The sequence below is a fragment of the Cavia porcellus genome, unplaced genomic scaffold, assembly GCF_034190915.1.
Source record: "Cavia porcellus strain 051 isolate PalLab524CR breed Dunkin Hartley unplaced genomic scaffold, mCavPor4.1 scaffold_32, whole genome shotgun sequence".
NCBI lineage: Eukaryota > Metazoa > Chordata > Mammalia > Rodentia > Caviidae > Cavia > Cavia porcellus.
The window spans coordinates 21,329,446-21,350,468 of NW_026947515.1; the positions used below are offsets into that span (position 1 = coordinate 21,329,446).

Genomic DNA, 21,023 nt, shown 5'->3' on the forward strand with positions numbered 1-21,023 from the left:
CTTGTCAGGCAGGCCCTTGTGCTGCTGAGCTAAACACCCAGCCCCTATGGTTATTTTATCAATATTATTTTTATTTTATTTTTTAAAATTAGTTTATTTTGTCTTTTTGAGACAGTCATGCTATGCAGTTCAGGCTGGCGTTGGGCTCACTTTGTAGCCCAGGCTGGTCTCGAACTTGCAAGTGATTCTCCCAAGTGCTGGGATTACAGGAGCACGCCATCACACCCAGCTCAGCATTCTTCTTGAGTTTATATTTTTATTTGGCATGTCTTGGGGATACAGTGGCAAGCAAATAATTATGGTCGTCATCCTACGGAGCCTAAGCTTTCAGTTAGGGATTGAAGGAGTGAGAGAAGTAGAGAATAGGGGAGATGAGGTAGCATAGGAAGGCAGGAGTCAGACCATGCAGGCCTTACAAGCTGCGTCGAGGACTCAGGGCTTATCCTAAGGAGTGTGTGGGGGTGTCTACTGAAGCTTTCCAGTTGGAGTAGGACTACCAGGCCCGTGGTTATGAAAGATCACTCTGGCTTTTCCCTCGAAGCAAAAGTCAGCTTTGAGGGCTATTTAGGGTGATGATGAGTCGGGGTTTGGTGATAAGTTGATTCTGGGCATGTTCTTTTTTGACTTGTTGGTGATAAGAAATCTGGGGGAAGACTGAGTTCAGCTTTGAGTAAGGTATCTTTGAAATAATCCACATGGAGGTATCACAAAGGCAATTATGTGGGAGAAGTTGATGCTCAGATGACAAGAATGGGCTGTCTCATGAAACTTTTGTCTGGGAAGAATTTTTTCCCTGCTCTCCCCTCCCTTTCCCTTTTTTCCTTTCTTCTTTGCTTTTTGTGACCCATGTATTGAACCCAGACCCTTTTTACTGAGCTATGTCCCCAGCCCTTTTTTATTTTTATTTTTGAGTTTGATCCAAGATCTTGCTAAATTGCCCGGGTTAGGCTTGAAGTTGCAGTCTTCCTGCATCAGTCTCTCAGAGTGCAGGAATTACAGGTATGAGCTATCATACCTGGCTTATTTTCTTGTTTTGAGGAAATCACTAGTTAAGGAAAGCAGTAATGGAGTGAACCCAGACAGGGTATAGAAGTTCTCTATATTTATATGGGGGAAAATAAAAAATCTAGTCTCCCGCCTACCTGGAAAATAATCTTCATAAATGTGGAAAGATAGAAAATGATGCTATTATTATTTCCTATAATTTTTATTTTGCCAGATATGTACATGCACATAACATACTTTAATGATCCCCCATCATTCTCCACGCCCCACCCTCCCTCTTATTTCATATTTTTGGGGTATTTCAATCTTTTATTTTATTTTTTAAATTAATTTATTTATTTTGTCTTTTTGAGACAGGGTCTTGTATTCTTGATGATTGCTATTCTGACAGGACTGAGATGGAGTTTCAGTGTAGTTTTGATTTGCATTTCCATGTTTTATTATTGAATAACCACTAAAGCGGACTGGGATTTATAGACCAGAAAGAAATCTCACCATTTATATTTAGCCAAGCAGAAACAGCCCATTGCATACATAATCTCTAAGATTTCTGAGAATTTGTTTTCTTGTAAAAATATTCTTTGCTATTGTGGCTCATCTCCAATTCACTTAGAATGATCATCTGTACTACTTAATTGCTTTTACTGGAAGGAAAAAGAAGATATTTTATATCTCTGTGATACACAGGGAAGTATCTAGACAGGGAGATGGTGTATTATTTTTCTTGATGTTTACATTTAAAAAATGGGCTCAGGCCCCTCAGAAGAACAGTTCTAAGTTTTAGCCTAGCTAGAATTAGCTTATTTAACTTTTAAAAAGATTTGCATATACAAAAGGACATAGGAATGGTGAAAATACTAGATTTTTCAAAGAAATGCTCTCTTCCTTTGAACAATAGGAGAATTCAGATTTTAAAATTTATTAATACTTACAGTGTAATAAGATGTTGAACTGGAGCAGTGTTCAAAATGTTTGATGTTATGAGTGTTATTCTAGAATGGTTTGTGAGTCCATACACAGTTTGTGGTAGGGTGCCCTTGAGTGGTCACATCTAATCCATAATTTTTTGAACGCTTTTTTTTTTTTTTTTTTTTTTGAGACAGGATTTTGCTATGTATGTAGTTCAGGCAGGCTTTAAACTTCTAGTGATCCTCCTGCCTCAGCCTGCTGAGATTGCAAGCATGCACCAGCATGCCAGCTTTTTTTTTTTAAAGAAAATTTTAACAGTAGTTTTACCTAAATTCCTCTGGTCCAGCCAAAATTGTAGTCCCTGGTAGTTAACCTGTTCAGAGCCTGTCTTGTCATTAATGGCAATAATGTCATTGCTCACTTCCATTCAGTTATACCCATATGAGACTTGTCTTTGGTGAGAAAGTGCAGAAATGAAGTGTCAGTCTATTCTGAAAGACCACAAACCTGGAGACGAAGATCGAGATTGAATGACATGAAAATTGATCTTGGAAGCAGCTTGCTACACACAAGGTAGGAAGTATAATGAATTCTTTTAGATTCTGCCTGAAGTCTCCTAATTTCAGATTTAGCCACTGAACTGTGTTGTCAAAGGAGGTCTGCTGTGGCTGCTGAATTGATTGAATGCTGCTTGCCGTGTTTCGAACTTGTTTGCTATACCATGCTCTTGTTTTATTAAGTTGTATTTGTACCAGAAATGCTACCGGTACACATGATGCCCAGTGGGTGCATCTAAGAGTTTATCTAGGCATAGTGGTACAGATGTTTAATCCCAGCACTTGAGAGGCTGAGGCAGAAGGATCTCTTGAGTGTGAGGCCAGCCTGGACTACATAACAAGACCCTGTCCACAAAAACAAAAAAATATGGGCTTTAAAGTTTGATTGCCTGGGTTCAAATCTCTGCTCACCATTTGCTACCTCTCTTTTAAAGGGAGATATAAAAACTTTCAGGTTTATGTGCACAATGTTTAGTAGTTATTAAAGCAAACACTGTATTAGGACAATGTTGGTGTTTAAAAATTCTCTTAGTAAGGCATGGTGGTATACAACTATAATCCCAGTTGAGGCAGGAGGATCACTGCAAATTCAAGACCTGCCTAGGCTACATAGTGAGTTAAGGCCAGCCTGAACTACATACAAGATCCTGTCTCCAAAGAAACAAATAAACAAACAAACAAACAAACACATTTCCCTCTTTGATAGTGGCATCATAATTGAGATTGGCTTAACATGTTAGCTGAGCTGAATCAAGGAAACTGCTGAGTTCTTGTTAAGCAGCCAACTTGCTTATATTCAGTTATTGTATAGAAGCTTTTGCATTCTGTTTGAGTTTTGAAATGGAGTTTAGGAATCTGTTTATCTCAGTATTAGACTCCATCCTGTATAAAACTCCTACTAAAGGATTGTTGTTTTTACATGATCCCCAATGGATGCATTTGAGAACTAAGAATGTGGGCTTTAGCTAGGTGTAGTGGGGCAGATGCCTAATCCCAGCAATTGAGAGGATGAGGCAGAAGGATCTCTGTGAATTTGAGGCCAGCCTGGATACATAGCAAGACCTTGTCTCAAAAACAAAAACCAAAAACAAAAAATGTGGGCTTTAGAGTTTGACTGCTGGGTTCAAATCTGTGTTCACTATTTGCTAACTATGACTTGTAGCATTCTATTACATATATAAAACATCCAAAAAGAGAATAAGCACTCTTTTTCCCATCATGGTCTTTTCCTGATAGTTCTTTTAAAAGAGTGAGCTTTTTTTCCACCCATCTTAACCCAGCAACTTACAATTTATAACAACAGAATAGTGGCTCTCATGTACCTGTGTGTGTACCTCCTGAGGGCCTGATCCAGCTGGCTACTGAGTCTTTAGGGTGGTGTTTGGGGTCCTGAAGTCCCAGTTGCTGAAAACAAGGATATAGGAATACAATGAAGTCACCTGAGTGTTCAAAGTATTCAGTTTATTCCTTTTACATACACTTTTAGTTTTCATCATTCATTTTCATTCAACTTAGTATCTAAGCCTAGGAAATGGATGAAATTAAGTGGTTTTCTTAGGCTACTAGAGAGGCTCTATATGGACAGATCAAGTGTTCTAGGAGATTTAGCAGGAGACACCAGACAGTTTTGGGCTTTAGTATTCACAGGAAGCTAGCATGCAGTAGTAGCAGTAGATACTTCTACCAACTATGGAATAGGTAATTCCTGTTAGCAGATCCCTCTTTCTGTCATCTCCTAACTGTCTTAGGATGCAGAGACCATAATGTTTGTTGCCCCATTCCACAGGTGAGGAAGCAGGAATCCAAAGTAGGTAAGCTGCAGGGTCAAACAGAGGACATTAATGTTGGCAACAGTTTGACTTCATATCATTTGCTTTGCCATGTGGCAAACTATAGAAATTATAGAAATTCACATTTCATTTGTAGTGCTGGACTCTCTTAGTTTAAAAATATCTAAGGGGCTGGGGATTTAGATCAGTGGCTCAAGCACTTACCTGGTAAATGCAAAGCTATGTGTTCGATCCTTGGCACAAAATAAATAAATAAATAAAAATAAAAAATCTAGGGTTATGAAAATTCAGGTTTACTAATTTATCCAGCTTCAGTGAAGAACATTTGCATTGCATAAGGGTTTTCCAGCAAAATAGGTGTTCTGTTTTGTTTCAGATAGTTTTTGGATCTTCTGAAATAATTTTCACAATTTTGTATGTATGTGGCATTTTAGCAGAGACATAACAGCGATTAGATTTTCAAAGGAATCTATACTGATAAAAGGTACAGACCCCACTTGGCAAGTAGATTTTCAAGAAATGTAGCTTTATAGGAAAATTCCTGTTTTTTAGAGGAGAGAGAAGAGGGAGCAAAATTATTTCAACAACAAAATGAATACAGATGAATTAAATTTTGCCTGTCCTACAAAGAATGTAATCTTCTCACAGAAGAAAAGTACTGATTCCTCTGGATCTAAAGGTGGAGACAGCTACTCTGAAAGCACTGGCTCTCGCTATACCTATGATGAGCTGTGGGTTGTCAAGGATGAGTGAGGTTTTGAAACGGGTCACGAGGCTGAGTCCTGAGCCCTGACTTTCCTTTTTTTTCTCCCCACTTGTTCCTTCCCCTTTCCAGTACATTCAGAATGACTTACGGGTTTGCCCTCGTTCTTTTTAAATTTTTGGTACTAGGGCTCGAACCTGGGACCTCATATATGCAAAGCTCTTACTCTACCACTGGGGTTCACTGTTGGGGACCACAAATTCACAGTGACTGGTTTTGTGTATTTCCCTATGGAATAAAAAGCAGAATTGGGATTATTGGTCTACCCATCTGAGATTTCGCATTGACTCTTAGCATAAGATCATCTAGCCTTTGTGAGTCATCTCAGGATTACACTCAAGGTCAAGATACTTCTCCTAAATTAACATAATCTGCTACTGGAAAAGTCTTTGAACTACTCCCAAAACCCTGCGTTTTTTAACTCTAATCCCTTCCTTGACTGAAAAAATAAATATGGGCCAGAGACATTCCTTGTCTTAGCCACCAGAAGCAAGAACTCTGCAGAGGCTTTTGATCCTCCTGGAGCCCTAAAATCATACCACTTATCTCATTTATTTAAGCCTTGGCCGTACACTTGTTTGGGAGATTGGGAATCTAGGCCTTGTCCCCGATAGTTCACCCCTGCTATAGGTTTGCATCTTCAGGGACAGTCATGCAGTAAATAAAATACAGTGCAATACTGAACAAACCTTCCATCTGGCTTTCTGAAATAAGTCGATGTTTCTGGGAAAGAGAACAGCAGTAGTGTAACTGTGAAGGACTCAATCCCTGTTGCTTTCTTCTGAAGCTTGTTCTGGGAATTCCCCAGGCAACTTGAAGAGCATCCATGCTGAGGCCTGCAACTTAAGCTTCCAGCTCATCACTGTTTAGGGGGGAGGTCCATCTGCATTAGTGCCCCCTTCCAAGGGAAGAAGACAGGTGTGTGCTAGGCTGTTGTCCAATTATGCAGCAGGACAAACACTGCCGATCCTCCTGGTAGCAGTACCTCTTCCTACCATTTCCAGTATCTGACTTCCTCATGGCTTTCCTAGAGATGACCCCAACTACTCCCTGGGCTTCCTGAGTACTCACAGTAATGGAGACCCGATGGACAGTCTGATCCCAGGGTCAGGTACAAAATGCTACAGACTGTTGCTTCTGAAGCTTCCTGTCACATCTCCTGGAATCCAAGACTGTAATATGACCTCTTTCCAGATTGACTACAACTTTCTGGGTTCCATAACATTATAAGAAGTGTCAACCAAAGTGTCTACAGATAGTGCATAACAGCTTCTCTAACATGGTAAAAGCTACCACCATTTATGTGGTACTTGAATCAGGGCTTGTGGGGAGTAGATTTCTCTGGTTGGTCCTGACATAAGGAGATGGTGCAGACCTTGGTCCTTGGGGCCAATCATCTGGTACTTACACCACGGGTTACAAAAAAACCTAAGGTAAAGACCAGCTTACAGTAGCGATTACTGCTCCATGCCTGGCACAGTTCAGACATGATGGCACTGCCTGGGGTTGTGTCCCAAGGCTGCAGGAAGCAACACAGGCTGGCAGTGCTGCCTTCCAAATGGGAGATCAGTTCCTGCACAGCATATCTGACTGAACTGAGGCTAGGAGGTAGAGGATTGTCCTGTAAGGTTTCTCAGGAGACACATCTTGGGCCTCTTCAGCAGCCATCCTGCTTCTTGGGAAGCAGGGAGTTGGGAGAGAGGTTGATGATGCCATAGTGTTGGGTTTAAAACAAACTCTATGAGACTGTGCATGGGAAAGCAGAAGGTGGGAGGGGAGGCAGTGTTGAGTTTGTGGAGCAGCTATCAGGGTATAAACTCAGCATGACATTCCAGTGACTTTTTTCTGTTTCACCTGGCCAACACATTCTAAACCTGGCACAGCTGGCAGTTAGCTCTTCACAGGGACTTCTGGTATGAATGCTTTTGTTAACTGTGGCCTTCAGGATTGTTGCTAAGCTTCAATGCCCCCATATTAGCTGGGCAACTTGCCGAGTTCTGTTCTCACCCTTGGATGGGATGTCCTGGATGTTAGAGGTTTCTTCAGCCTAGGTTTCTGGGAGAAGATTGTGTGGTGGGGAGCCTTCCTTGGTTCAGGGGGCGCTGTTGCATTCTAGAGACACTGCTCCAGATGAAGGGCAGGTGGCTTGGGGACTGCTTTCTTACTTTTTGCCAGATATGCTGGAGGCCAGATGCAGCCAGATGGAAGGAGCAGGAGAGGCTTCGAGGCTAGGGCAAGGCCAGCCAGAGGCGGGGGATTATGGTGGCTCAAGTCTATTGAAATTCGAGGTCCTCTCTGCTCCCTGCCTGCTGCCACCCTGCCAAACATACAAAACATATTTGTATGTTGCATGTAGTAGAATACTGTATTGCGTAGAAGCCTTTTTTTGTTTGTGTTTTTGAGACATATTCTTGCTGTGGAGTTCAGGCTGGCCTCAAACTTGCCTATGTGGCCCAGACTAGCCTCAAATTTATAGCAATCTTCCTGCCTTAGCCTTCAAGTGCTGGGATTATGAGCATGCACTCCATTTCCATACAGGTTGTATACAAGCATTTTAATTTTAAAAAGGGGAAAATATGTTACTTCATTGTCTTTTTTAAATTTTATTTAAGGAGAAAAAAGAAAAAAACAAAAAGGGTACAAGTTATACAGAATTTCAGAAAAAATAAACAGTAGGAAATCACTAGTTAATTACATAGTGTCGTCTTAGAAATAGTTGAAGTTACAAAATTAAAGCATATAGAGGGGACTTTCAAACAGTGAGACTGCAAACAGTTTTGTTCAATGATCCAACAAAACTCAATAATATGGTTGGTTATCTATCTTATACACTTAAATATATATGCAGTTATATCTTTTAGAGAACTTTCTTTTCCTTTCTTTTGTACAATGACAATTACACATTTTGGGTTTTATTGCTCCCACGGTTCTTATTACTTTTTTTTTTGAAGAAAGTAAAACCAAATGTGACATACCAGGACAGAGTCAGTCAAATCAAAAGGATGAACATAATACATAATGTAAAAACAAAATACAAGGTGATCAACAATGGTTACCATAATGCCTCTTGTTATTTCATTGTCTTTTGGTGGATAGGAGAGATAAAGAATTTTTGGGGGAAGGTACTAGAGATTGAAATTGTGACCTCGCACTTGCCAGGCAGGCGCTTATGCCGCTGAGCTAAATTCCCAGCTTCTTTTGCTTTTTGAGACAGGAACTCACAATTTAGTTCATACTAGCCTTGGACCTACTGTGTAGTTCAGGCTGGCCTCAAATTTACAGCCAGTTCTACGTCAGCCTCCCAAGTAATGGCGATTACAAGTGTATGCTGTCATGCTCAGAAATTTAAATTGATTAATTTGGTTACCAATTATAGCTGGGCACAGCAAAAAAGACAAATTTATTCATTTTCTTTTCGCCACTTTTCCTATTACTTACTGTCCCTCTAAATAAATAACCCAGTAATTATAGTGGTAATAGCTATTGTTTATGTTACATAGGTTTTAAAACATACATATACTCAGTTAATCCTCCCTGCAGTTCTGTAAGGTAGATACAGATATGTGCTGCACATGTAGAAACTAACGCCTTTAAGTTACTTGTCCAAAGTTATTCACCTAGTTGGCTTCTTTGTTAGTATTCGAACCCAAGTCTACTTGATTCCAAAGACGGTTTGCTATATCAAACATTTGAAATCATTCTCACCTCTAATTTATTTATATTTCAATTAAAAATGGCAGCTAGCAACTTGACCTTAGGCAAAAAGGAAGGCAGACTTGAAGTATATAGTAGGAAAAACATTGAGTTGAAGGAAACAAAATTTGGTGCCTTACTGAGGCAAAAGGAAGATATATTTGGACACCCAAAGCAACTGATACTAGACCAAGGCTACTAGATGAAATGAGCAAATATGAATTCTTACAGGAAGAAAAAAATCGTGATGTATATTGTTATTTCTAAAAAAGTTAAAGCTATTTTCCTGACTTCATTTTCATTTTCTACTTAATCTGGCACAGATAATATCTTAAAAGATCTCTCTCTCTCTCTCTCTCTCTCTCTCTCTCTCTCTCTCTGACACAGGGTCTTACTGAGTTTTCTAGACAAATGTTAAACTACTTGGTTTAAGTGATCCTCTCATTTTAACCTCCCAAGGGATGAACCACTGTATCCAGCAAGGCATCACTTCTTTAAAGTTCATGCAGTAGTTATATCACTGTAATTAAATACCTGTGATAATCACTTTTGAAAGAAGAAAGATTGCTGGTATTGTAATGTGCATCATTAATCCCAGTAACTTGGGAAGCTCAGCCAGGAGGATCACAAGTTTAAGACCAGCAAGAACTTGTCTCAAAAATAAAATAAATAAAAAAGGACCTGGGCATAGTGGCTCACTAGCTTCCACTGCTGACCTTTGGGTTTTCCCAGCACAGATCCATAAAATAGACTTACATGAGTCATTGTCATGGGCTCTAGGCCTCCAGCTGGACTTGTAGGAGGCATTGTCTTGGGCTCTAGGTCTTCAGCTAGACTCATGCAGGACATTGCTGTGGGATCTAGGCCCTTGGCCGGATTTTCTAGGTCTAGTGCTGTGGACAGATTTCCTGTATATTTTTGTATTTGACTTTGAGTGACCATCATAAAATAATACTATAAATTCTGTGTCCTATATATAATTACTCACCTTGCAACCCCTGACTACAACAGAGACATTTAGATAGAATTATTTGAGACACATAGTTTCTATGTTATTAGGTTTTTGTGTCTATTATCATTGGAATTTTAATATCTGGCAGTAGAAAAACAACAAAAATTCCTTTGGAAAGAGGTCACCACTTCTGGTATGGGAGAGTGAGGAGGAAACAAGGCAAAATTATAAAAAGCAAGCATTTCAGGGGCTTTGAAATCAGCCATAGGCGTATAATAAATCAAGAAGTATTTGTTCATGAAATACCATTGAACTTTGGGGAAGAAGAGTTGGAGTCTGGCATTCTTGCCTGGGGCTGCTCCCATCCCATCCCCCTAGTTCAGCTAATGCAGTAGTTTAATTAAGATGAGTGCAAGCCATAAAGACCAGCAGTATCACTGTCAGCAGAGACTAACTCTATTTGGAACAGCAGCAAAACCAAAACAAAAAACCATGCCTTGCAGCTTTGTTGGCATTTTTGGTGGCAAGTAAGGTACGATTCTGTGGCGCTAAGACAAGCAGTGGACTAGTGAACTAGCCAGAAATTAGACTGAGAAGTGCTATAAGTGAGAAGGGTAAAGGTGGACTTGATAACTTTCCACACAGTTTAGGTGATTAAATAACAGCTTACATGAGTAGAGCAGAGGAAAGAGGGCCTAAGCTATCTGTGCATCCCTGACTGGCAAGGAGACTGTGCACTTGCAGAAGAGATACAAGAGGTATGAGAGGTCCTGATGAAAATTGTGTGAACTTGAATGTGCTTCCCACCCCATACACAGATCCATCTCTAAAAAGTTGTTGCCAGATTTGTTTGAATACAAACTCTGACCAGTAATTGATTGTTCACCAAACTGTGCAGATACAGAAGGTTGTACCGAGTAGGAATCCAAGCATAAAAATAAAAACAAAGAAAAAGTAGTTTAAAAAAACATCAATGGCCACGCACTGCAGGTGAGACAGTCTCTAGGTTTAGTACAGGCATGTCACTAAATAAAAAATTAAGCTGAGTGTGGTGGTGCATATGTATAATCTCAGCACTTTGGGAACCTGAAGCGGGAAGGTCCCAGGTTTGAGCCCAACCTGGACAACTTAGCAACTTAGTGAGATCCTGTGTCAAAACAAAAAAGAGGGCTGGGCATGTAGCTTGGTACAAAGGCCCTGGCTTCAATCTCCTATACCAAAAAGAAAGAGAAAGAAAGCAGAGGGGGAAAAACAAAAAAACAAAACATGGACCAACAACTGCAGCGGACCTTTGACTTATGTTGTCATTGGAGGGCCAGACTCCTCTCAGTCTCCTCCTTGGTGTCCTAAGAGAGACATCAGCCCAGGATTTCTCAACCCCATACAAGAAAGGATGTTGTAATGTTCTAAGAACTAAAGGAAAGTATATTTAGAGAATTAAAGAGGAATGTGCAGACATTAATGCTACAGAGCCAGGTGTGGTGGCACAAACCTGAAATCCCAGAACTCAAGAGGCTGAGGCAGGAGGATCTCAGAGAGTTCAAGGCCAGTCTGAATTTCATAGCAAAACCCTGTCTTCAAAGAAAAAAAAAGTGCTACAGATAGTTGCAATAAAAGAGATAATCTATGCAAGAGAACCAGTTGGAAATTATGAAGGTGAAGAATGCAGTAACTGAAATGAGATGAAAAATAACTCACTAAAGAATCCAACAGCAAATTTGAGCTGGCAAGAGAAAGAACAGTGAATTTGAAACAGATCAATAGAAGATCAGCATCAGATCTCAAGGACAGAGAGAACAAGGTTGGAGACAAATTAATAGAACATCAGAAATCTGTGGGTAACATCAAGTGTACCAATACATTTGAGGATCCCACAGGAGAGAGATAAAGAGGCAGAAAAATATTTGAAGAAATAATGTCCAAAAATCTTGAAATTTGATGAAAACTATAGTATTAGTTTCCTATTATTGATATAGTAAATTACAACAAATTTATTGGCTTAAAAAACAAATTTATTGCCAGGCATGGTGGCATACATCTGTAATCCCAGCACTTGGGAGGCTAAGGCAAGAGGATTGCTATAAATTTGAAGCCAGCCTGGGTTAGCTACATAGTGAGTTCAAGGCCAGCTGGATTGCATAGTGAGACCCTGTCTCAAAAAAGAAAACTAAGAGCTGAGTGTGATAGCACTCGCCTATAATTCCAGCACCCCAGAGACTGAGAGGCATGAGGATTGCCATGAGTTTAAGGCCAGCCTAAACTTAACATGAGACCCTGTCTCAAAAAAACAAAACAGCACACACAAAAAAACAAATTTATTGTCTTACAGTTCTAGAGACCAGTAACCCTAAAATTCAGGTTGTCAGTGGCTACATTCCTTATTCTTTATTGATCTAAAAAATAAATAATTGAAAATAATAGTAGAAACAATATATTTGATTTGTGTTTTTATACATACATGTATGTGCTTATTTATGCGTATGTAGAAAAACAGCAACGATACAAAGAATAGGACTCCAGGAATATTCTGTAACTAAAAGGTGCTTGCACTATCTGTAAAGTGTGTTGTTTGAAAGTGGATTTATAGCCAGGGATGGTGTCACACACCTGTAATTCCCAGCACTTAGGAGCCTGAGGGAAGAGGATTGCCACAAGTTTGAGGCCAACTTGGGCAACCGAGTTCAAGGCCAGCCTGAACTAGACAGCAAGACCCTGTCTAAAAATAAAGAAAAGAAAATGGACTTGGTGTTATTATGTGGTAAATGTATGTTGTGAACAACCACATTAAAAGTTAAAAAAAAAGAATAGATGTACCAAAAAAAGGAGAGAAAATGCTCAGTTAAAATTGCAAGGGACAGAAAAAGTGTAAGACAAAAATAGAAACAAAAAATAATGGCAGTAAACCAAAAAGAAACTAATACAATTATAGCAATAATCACTTTTAATATAGTGGTGTAAATATAAAAATGAAAAGAGATTATTAGAATATATCAAAATGTAAGGCCCAACTGTATGTTATCTTCAGGAAACTCGCTTTAAGTATAAAGACATACATAATTTAAAAGAAAAAGATGGGGAAGACAAAAGCACTTCTGGAAGCATCTGGAAAGCCCACCTAGTTATCTTATAATGACTGCAGGTACTGGATGTGGGGGTAATTAAAGTCAGAATGTTAGAAAGGAGACTGTCCTCCTCATGTCCAAGAAAAAGAAATCACTGTAGAACTACCCTAGAAATCAACAGGCAAATATGTCACCCTAGACAATGTTCTCTAAAAACTGGCTATACCCATTTTCCCCCACCATGAACCCACTTCACCTCAGGGTTTTGCTCTATAAAAACCCCTGGAAAAGGCAGGATCATCAGCAACCCACTCGGGATACCTTCTATCTCTCTGTCGGACAGAAACTTTGTTTCTCTCAATAAATATGTTCTGCTCTTTAAAAAAAAAAATAAAAAGATAAAAACTGGCTGTATTTTTTGTTTCTTGAGACTGCCTTAAAAGTTTCCTTTGGGTCATGTGGGTGCCTCTGGCACACTGCTGAGAGCTGTCAATGGTGTGAACAGCCCATTGGGCTAGGCTATTGGAAGAAGTACTTACTCATGGATATAAAATTAACAAGAATTATGACAACAGGACATGTGCAGAGGGAGTGATAGCGAAGCACTTAAGTCTCTAAATAATGGGTGGCAAAAGGAATGACCAGGAGGAAGATGGAAGATTTAATGCGGGGCAATAAGTGGGAGAGTCTGCAAAACAGTCACAGTTGGGTGGCTTCAGGGAGGTGCAGAGCCTGAGGGAAGAGGATTGCCACAAGTTTGAGGCCAACTTGGGCAACTGAGTTCAAGGTGCAGAGCTAAGCTTGCTACATTAAAGAAAGGATGTGGGAGAGAAAAGGCCACCATTGCACAGGGCTGTGGAGGAGCCCTTAGCCTCTTGAGAAGCCAGACATTGTTGGAGTAGGAAGCAGGAAGGTAAAGAGACCACTCAGAGTCCAGGCTGAAAATGCAGAGTATTTATTTGGTGAGGGATCAAGAGGACTACTGGGTTAAATATGAGGAATGGGAGATGGGTTTCTGAAAGAGTTTACAAAGGGGTTGGGATTTGGGAGCCAGAAGATATCCCAGGATACCTGGGTACCTGATGACTGATGTATATAAGGGTAAAAGCCATAATGAGATTGGTCCTAGTGATTTCCAGGCAACTGGGGATAGGGAAGATGAGCGTTGGGATGAGGTGTGGGTGAAAGGCCTTTCACCATGACTCTGATGACAGCCTGGGGGAGAGCAGATAGGTGGAGGTCAGCAGATCACCATGTCCTCGGGTAGCACATCCCCCTGGTAAACAACTGCATTAGCATCATCAGAGGAGGATGTTAAGATCTAGATTCCCAGGTCTTAGCCATTCTGGTTTTAGTGATTTCAAGGGTCAGAGCTGAGTGTAACAGTTGCTTCTGATGTAGGTAGTGACTGGACTTTCAGAAGCAATGTGGCTCTGAGCCAGTTGTTTCATGAAATACAGCAGTCAGTGAAGCATGGAAATGTCTAGTGACTTTTTCTGTAGTCACCCGTCTCAGGTTCCACTTACAGTCCAGATCAAGACCCCACTCATCGTGCTGCCCTCTGTAACTGCCACTGAAAGTTGATATTGTTCAGTTTATTCCTCTTAGCCTTCTAGCTGGTAGTATTTGTTAGCTAATTTTGTTATACAAGGTGGTGCTTCTAATAAAACTGATACTACTCACTTTGCCGGCCATATTTTAGCAAAGTTGAACATGAAAGTAAAATCATGGGAATAATAATCTACAGTTCAAAAAAGCAGACTAGTACAATGAAACTTCATGTGTCCATCCTCGGGGTTCAACAGCTGTTGGCATTTTGCTATACTGGAAGATAAGAAACTTACATTTCCTGACTCAGCTGTTTTACTTTGCTTTTACCTCATTCAGTGGCTAAGCTTATTAATGCCAACAGGCCAGGAGGAAAAAGTTTTGTTATACAATGGTGTATATATATATATATATATATATATATATATATATATATATATTTACTTTCTACTTTAAATGCAGTTTAAAAGGTAACCCTATGGCTTTACACACTGACAAGAGCTATGGTGAACATAGTGATTTTTTTTTTTCTTTTTGAAACAGGGTCTCTATGCAGTCCAGGCTGGCCTTGAGCTTATTTTGTAGCCCAGGCTGGTCTCGAACTCGCAATGATCCTCCTGCCTCAGCCTCCCCAGTACTGGGATTACAGGCGTGAGCCACCATGCCCAACTGAACATAGCGATGTTTTGTTTTTTTGTTTTTGTTTTGCCCAATACTAGGGATTGAACCCAGAGAACACTGAGCTACATCCTTAGCCCTTTTTTATTTTATTTTGAGACAGAGTTTCACTTTGTTTATGAGGCTGACCTCAAACTTTCCATCCTCTTGCCTCAGCTTCCTGGCCATCCTCCTAGCATGCCCTACCACACCTGCCTTTTTGTTTTCTCTCTCTTTTTAATACATACTCCTGAATTTGCCAAATAGTTGTCTGTTAGTGTAGCCTGAAAAGGTCCTGTGCAGGAAAAAGGGAAGAACAATTCATCTAGGAAGAAAAGTATTAAATCTAACAGTGGGCGAAATAGATTGCTTAACTACGGCCTTGTCCTGAAAAGACACAGCCATGTCTCCAGGGAAATATTTGCTAGGATGCTTGTTAAAGTGCTAGGACCATGGTGAGGCTATTTTTAAATGGAAGCACAGACACTGGCAATGGCAAAGCACTCTTAGGTTATTTTGCCTTCCTTCCCAGTTAGTCCTTCTGGTATGTAGCCTTCCTACCTGTATGCTGTCTGTCATGAAGTCAGCATCATACATTTTAAATATAGTCATTATTTTAAAATGTCCGTTAAAAACTTCTGGAATGGGTATGGTGGTGTATACCTATAGTCCCAGTAACTAGGAGGCTGAGGCAAGAGAATTGATGTGAGTTTGAGGTCAGTGTAGGCTACATACACAGTGAGTGGAAGGCCAGCCTGGACTACAGAGCGAGACCCTTTCAAAAAAAAAATGTGGGGGGCTGGGGGTTTAGCTCAGCGGCATAAGCACCTGCCTTGCAAACAGGTGGTCGTGAGTTCAATCCCCGGTACCGATAAAAATGAAAAAAGACAAAAAAAAAAAAAAAAAAAAAAGAAGTGATTTCAACCATGAGACTGTTTGAAGTACCTCTTAATATATAATTGTTTGTGGGATGTAATTTGTTGTCTTTACATGTTTTAGTGATCTTGCAGAAATGAAGTTGCAGTACTATTTGGTTTTCTTAGGGTAACTGCAAGTAGTTAAAATGGATTTTGAGTACTCTTGTTCCTCAGGCTTTGGGTTTGGAGCATCTCGGTTCATTACTGAGCAAGTGTCAGCAAATAAAACTTGTCTGGGCTCCAGTATTTTCTGTAATCCAAGAGGCCTGAATAGTTCATCTCCAGGGTTCAGTCTCATTTGACAGACCTTTATGAAATTCTCACCATATAAAAAATGAGGGAAGCAGAAAATGAAAAGCCAAATTTTCTTTTCTCAGAAAGTCATTCGGAGAAAGAGGCAGCTGTGTGGGGAAGTCACTGCCCGCCACGGGAGGCCAGGGTTCCTGGGAAGGCTTCAGGGAGATGTTGGCCAAACAGGGGGAGACTGAATAGGAGATAGCAAGCAGACAGCAGACGAGAGTGAGCCTCCAGAGACTCAGTTTTTCTTCTGCCTCCCACTTACCAAAGTGTTTAACATTGAGAGAATGTTTTCTATAGTGAAAGCTCTCAAAATGTTTAGTATTTTGTGAGCATCCTTGATACCATTTAAAATACAAGTTTAGCTTGGTGTAGTGGTGCATGCCCATAATCCCAGCATTTGCAGTCAGTCAATACCTGGACAAGTTTAGCTGGAGGTACAGCTCAGTCATAGTGCACTTGACTAGCATGGGAAAGGCATGGAAAAGTTCAATCCTCAGCATTGCATGAAAAAGAAAAGAAAAGAAAATGCAGGTTTAATGTAAATATTGGGTAAATTAGAAAGAAATGGCTTTAGAATACTTTGAGAACACTGGGAGGGCAAATACCCTTTGAGTTTTGGTCAGTTCTGTGTTGTCCACTTCTTGAGTCTTTGCAACCACTATGGGAGCCCAGTTCACTTTAAAAGCACATCAGAGCTAAAGTTGGTTTTTGTTGCACTTCTATTCCTATAGTAAATCTTAAATCTACTTGCTGTGAGGTTTAGTAATGAAGCTCCTTCTTCACTCTGAATGCCCCTATGGAACATTACAGGGGGGGAAAAAGAAAAAACATTACAGGCATTTTGGTGGTAGGAAAAGCAATACAAATGACTAGACTAGCAATATGCTTAAAATAATATTTGCCTCCTTGCAGTCCTTGCCAGATTGCAATCAAGTGTTTATTTACTGGTATTTCTTTCCCCGGCATCATTCAGAAATGTTGCTAATCCCTGCAATGGCAGGGGCTCACTGATTTTTTTCCCCCTCAGGTAGATATTTAGGTATATCTTGGGTGAGTAAAAGAGGGAATGAATTATAAGCCTACTGTTTGGGATGGATGGAGCATAATTGAAAAAGTACTGAATCAGAATTATATCCATCAACTATGGGCATTTCCTTCAGTTCCTTTATTTATTTATTTATGGTGCTGTGCATTGAGCCCAGGGCCTTCCCACTGAATACATCTCAGTCTCTTATGTATTTTTCATTTTGAGACAGAGTCTCACCAAGTGTCTGAGTTGCGCAGGTTAGAGTGAAATTTGTGAGCTTGTTGCTCAACTTCCCAAAATTCTGGGACTACTGGTATGCATTACCATGTTCAGCTTTCTTCAGGTTGTTAGGTAAGTGCCTGAAATGTCCATCCCTTCCTCTTTGCTCACCTGCTTTTAGCAGCATGATTTACATTTTATTTATCTTTGTTAGCATTCACTCCCACTTACATGTCATCTGCCTGAGAACATTTACCTCAGAGCCTGGAGCAGTGAGGATACAGGGGAGACTCAGTAACTATTTGTAGAATGCATCTACTCCAACAGTTATATTATATATTATGCTCAATCTTGAATGCAAATGTGAATTGCTGTGTTTATTTATATTTCTAATGCCTACACTTCTAGCAGCTGTTTGTTTATTTGTTTCCTCTAAATACTGGAATTGGACCCAGGGAGTACTGAAATACATCCCTAGCCTTGTCTCTCTCTGTCTCTCTGTCTCTCTGTCTCTGTGTCTCTGTCTCTCTCCATTTTGACAGGCCCTCATTAAGTTGCCCAGGTTGGCCTTGAATTTGTGATCCTCCTGCCTCAGCCTCCCAAGTAGCTAAGAATACAGGTGTGTATCATCCTCATATCTAACAGCTTCTTGTAAATACAACTTGATTCCTGACCTCATAGTTACAGCAGTATCTTGTCTGCCTTTTTGCTATTGTTGTATGTAATTTTTTTTTTTGTCTTTTTCGTTTTTATTGGTACCAGGGATCGAACTCACGACTGCCTGCTTGTAAGGCAGGTGCTTATGCCGCTGAGCTAAATCCCCAGCCCTTGTTATATGTAATTTTTTAAGATACTAATCAGATCCAGGAGTCATTACTCAGCGGCAGCTCCAGGCCAGGAGCATGTTTTTGGGTGCCCCATAGTTTGAACTGTTTTGACTTTGAGTGAAATCTACAGGCGAGATTGTACAAATTTAGCCTATGACTCTTGGTTGGTTTACAGTGATGCTTTCTTTCATTATCACAATTATAATCATTTGATTTTTGTGTTGCTTTGTTCATTGTCAGTCATGGGAAGCCATGAACTCCATGAAGTCAGTCAGCAAGTCTGCTTTATTCACTGTCTTACTCCTCAGGCCTAGCCCAGTGCCTGGTACCAGGCAGTCCTTGAGGGACAAGCACGTGATGTCCAGGACCTGAGGTGAACCACTTGCATGGACACTGAGTCACAACGTTGGTCTTTTATGGATCCCACTTACACATGCACAGCCCAAAAGCTGCCAGCATGGCTACCCATCATCCCAGACCCACTCTAGGAGTTATTCTTCAGTCAGGTCGTGTGTCTGTAGCACATTTATTTAGGAACTTCACATTCACAAAGCACATTCCTGTGTTGGAATGATCCATTTTGACACTAAGACATCTAGAGAATAAATTTGCCTATGTCTAGTGGCAAGTATACATGGCACTCGCTGATGCCAACCTGGTGATTTTTTTTTTTTTTTTTTTTTTTTTTTTTTTTTTTTGCTTCACCACCACAGAGAGTGCTTTCTCCAGTTTCGGGGGGGGGGGGGCTCATCTCCAATATATTTTCTAGTGAGATCATTTCATCACCTTCCAGGAACCCTACATTTCCTTGGAAAAGTATATTTAGAAACTTGAATTTTTGTGTATGTCAAAGTCAGAGCTGGATTTATCTAAGACTTAAGACCTTAACAACTCAAATAGTCATCTTCCATGCAGTGCTGTGCCTTGTGGTCATCGTGCTCCTGTGTGACCAGGCTGCCAGGCTGAAGTTGAGCTTTGGCACTTCACACCCTATCCTGCCTGCCAGGGTTTCTGGATACAGTGCCGTTTCTTAGTGGAGAGCAGAGTGTGCGTCAACATGGTAGCCCTTTCCAGAACTGAATACTCAGGACCCTGGTCTGAAGTATTCTCCAGTTGTTTTTATTGATGCTATCCTTCAGTCCTCTAAACCAAAGGCCCTCAGGCTGGTCCCTTGGTCCACCCCAGAAGATACTCTTCTGTGCCTTGTTCCAGCATTCCTGGAAGGTCCAGCTGACCTGAAGCTATCGTCTGTCCTCTGGTCCTAGACACTCTGTCTCAGGTCAAAAGACCAGATAGGGCCCTAGTGCCATGACTTCTGCTGTTGGCAGAGTAGCTTTCTTTCAGGGCAGGAGAATGCTCTTTCTTTCTATCAAAGAGAGCCTGCTTCTCAGATGCTTGACTCCAGAAAAAGAGCAGATTTAATCTGATTTTACTTACTTTTTTTTTGTTTTACTTTCTGAAAATAGATTTTTAGATATATTTACAGATATAAGTCATAAACATGAACTATAGTTTATGTCACTTTAATTAGATCAGCAGATTAGAATAGGTCATCAGTTAAATAGAAGAATACGTATAGGTTTGTGGGAACGGGAGCCTAACTGCTTTTGGTGATACTAAGCCCTTCCTTGCTGCATACTCTCAGTGTCCCACTTTCCATTTGGAACTTCTTTCTGCCCTTTGGCCAGCTTTTATTGTATGTGGCAACTTACTTGATGATTCATCCTACATACAGACCCAACGTAATTCTTTTTATAATTTTGGGAAGGTTTTAAGATCTCTTTCTTTGATTCTCAAATTTAGTTTAATTTCTGTGTGTGATGTCTGAGGAAATTCCAAATGCCTATTTTTATGGATAATTTATTCTTTGAAAAATTGCTTGAGAAAAGAAAGGAGGCTTGAGAACAGATTTCATTTGTGAATCACAATTGAGAATTTTGGCCCATGTATGAGGAATGTAGTAGTGGCATAGAGGGTGACATTTACCTTCGAATGATAGTCTTACTGTAAGTTAAAGTTCTGAAAGCCTTGAAAAAGAACCTCTCCATGCAGAGTGGGGGAGCTGCTGACCAGAGTCACAGTAAGAACCTGTATCTCCTGCTCCCTGAGCCTGGAATTTTTCCCTTTAAGAAAACATTCATCCTTAAAGGGACTTTTATTTCTATCCCCTCACATTCTTAACCTAGGTTTGCGCTCACTAATTTTGTGATGTATGAAAATATGAGTAGATAACCTTAGCATGTGACCCCTGAACTCTCTGAGGCTTATGCTATTTTATGGACCATTAATGCAAATTCATGCCTCAAGTCCCTACGCTGTCAATTCAGAGAGTGGGCATGGCTGTGTTATACATCTTGTACTTAGGCAGTGTGGCCTTTCTTCTGGATGATGTATGGTGTGTACTCTGTGGGTTACTATGGGGCAACCTCTTTCCTGGCCTCATTCTCTGTTCCCTGTTTTGCCTCCTTCTGTGCTCACAGAACTCTTCCTATGCCATTGTTTGCTCTGTACTCCAGTGTGCTGGTTTCCTACTTCCTTTTTATACCATTACTCTTGTTTTCCCAGTTCATAATCTGGTTACAGATCCAAAATTAGCAGTTAATAAGCATTTTTATAAATACATAATTAACGAACATATTAAATCTTATATTCAGTTTTCAAAAAACACAGACCTGGTGACCTTGCTTTATATAGACTTCTTTTTCCTAATCTGGAAATGCAACCAGCCAAGATAAATTTCCTTTCTTCCACTCTGCAGCAGACTTCTTTGTTGCGAGAAGTCTCCTAGATGCCACAG

The 21,023-nt window shown here is 40.3% G+C and overlaps 1 protein-coding gene across 2 annotated transcripts in view; it reads left to right on the plus strand.

Moving 5' to 3' along the window:
• The window catches only part of Dhrs7b (dehydrogenase/reductase 7B), a 48,564-nt gene that overhangs the window by 3,646 nt on the left and 23,895 nt on the right, over positions 1-21,023 (plus strand). The window contains exon 2 of one of the 2 annotated variants that reach the window (XM_005001955.3): positions 2,346-2,487. The exons of the other annotated variant lie outside the window; for it this stretch is intronic. Within the exon in view, the coding sequence (XP_005002012.1) occupies positions 2,450-2,487 (38 nt within the window). The 5' untranslated portion in view covers positions 2,346-2,449. The remainder of the gene's footprint in view (positions 1-2,345; positions 2,488-21,023) is intronic. 2 annotated transcript variants of the gene reach the window in all.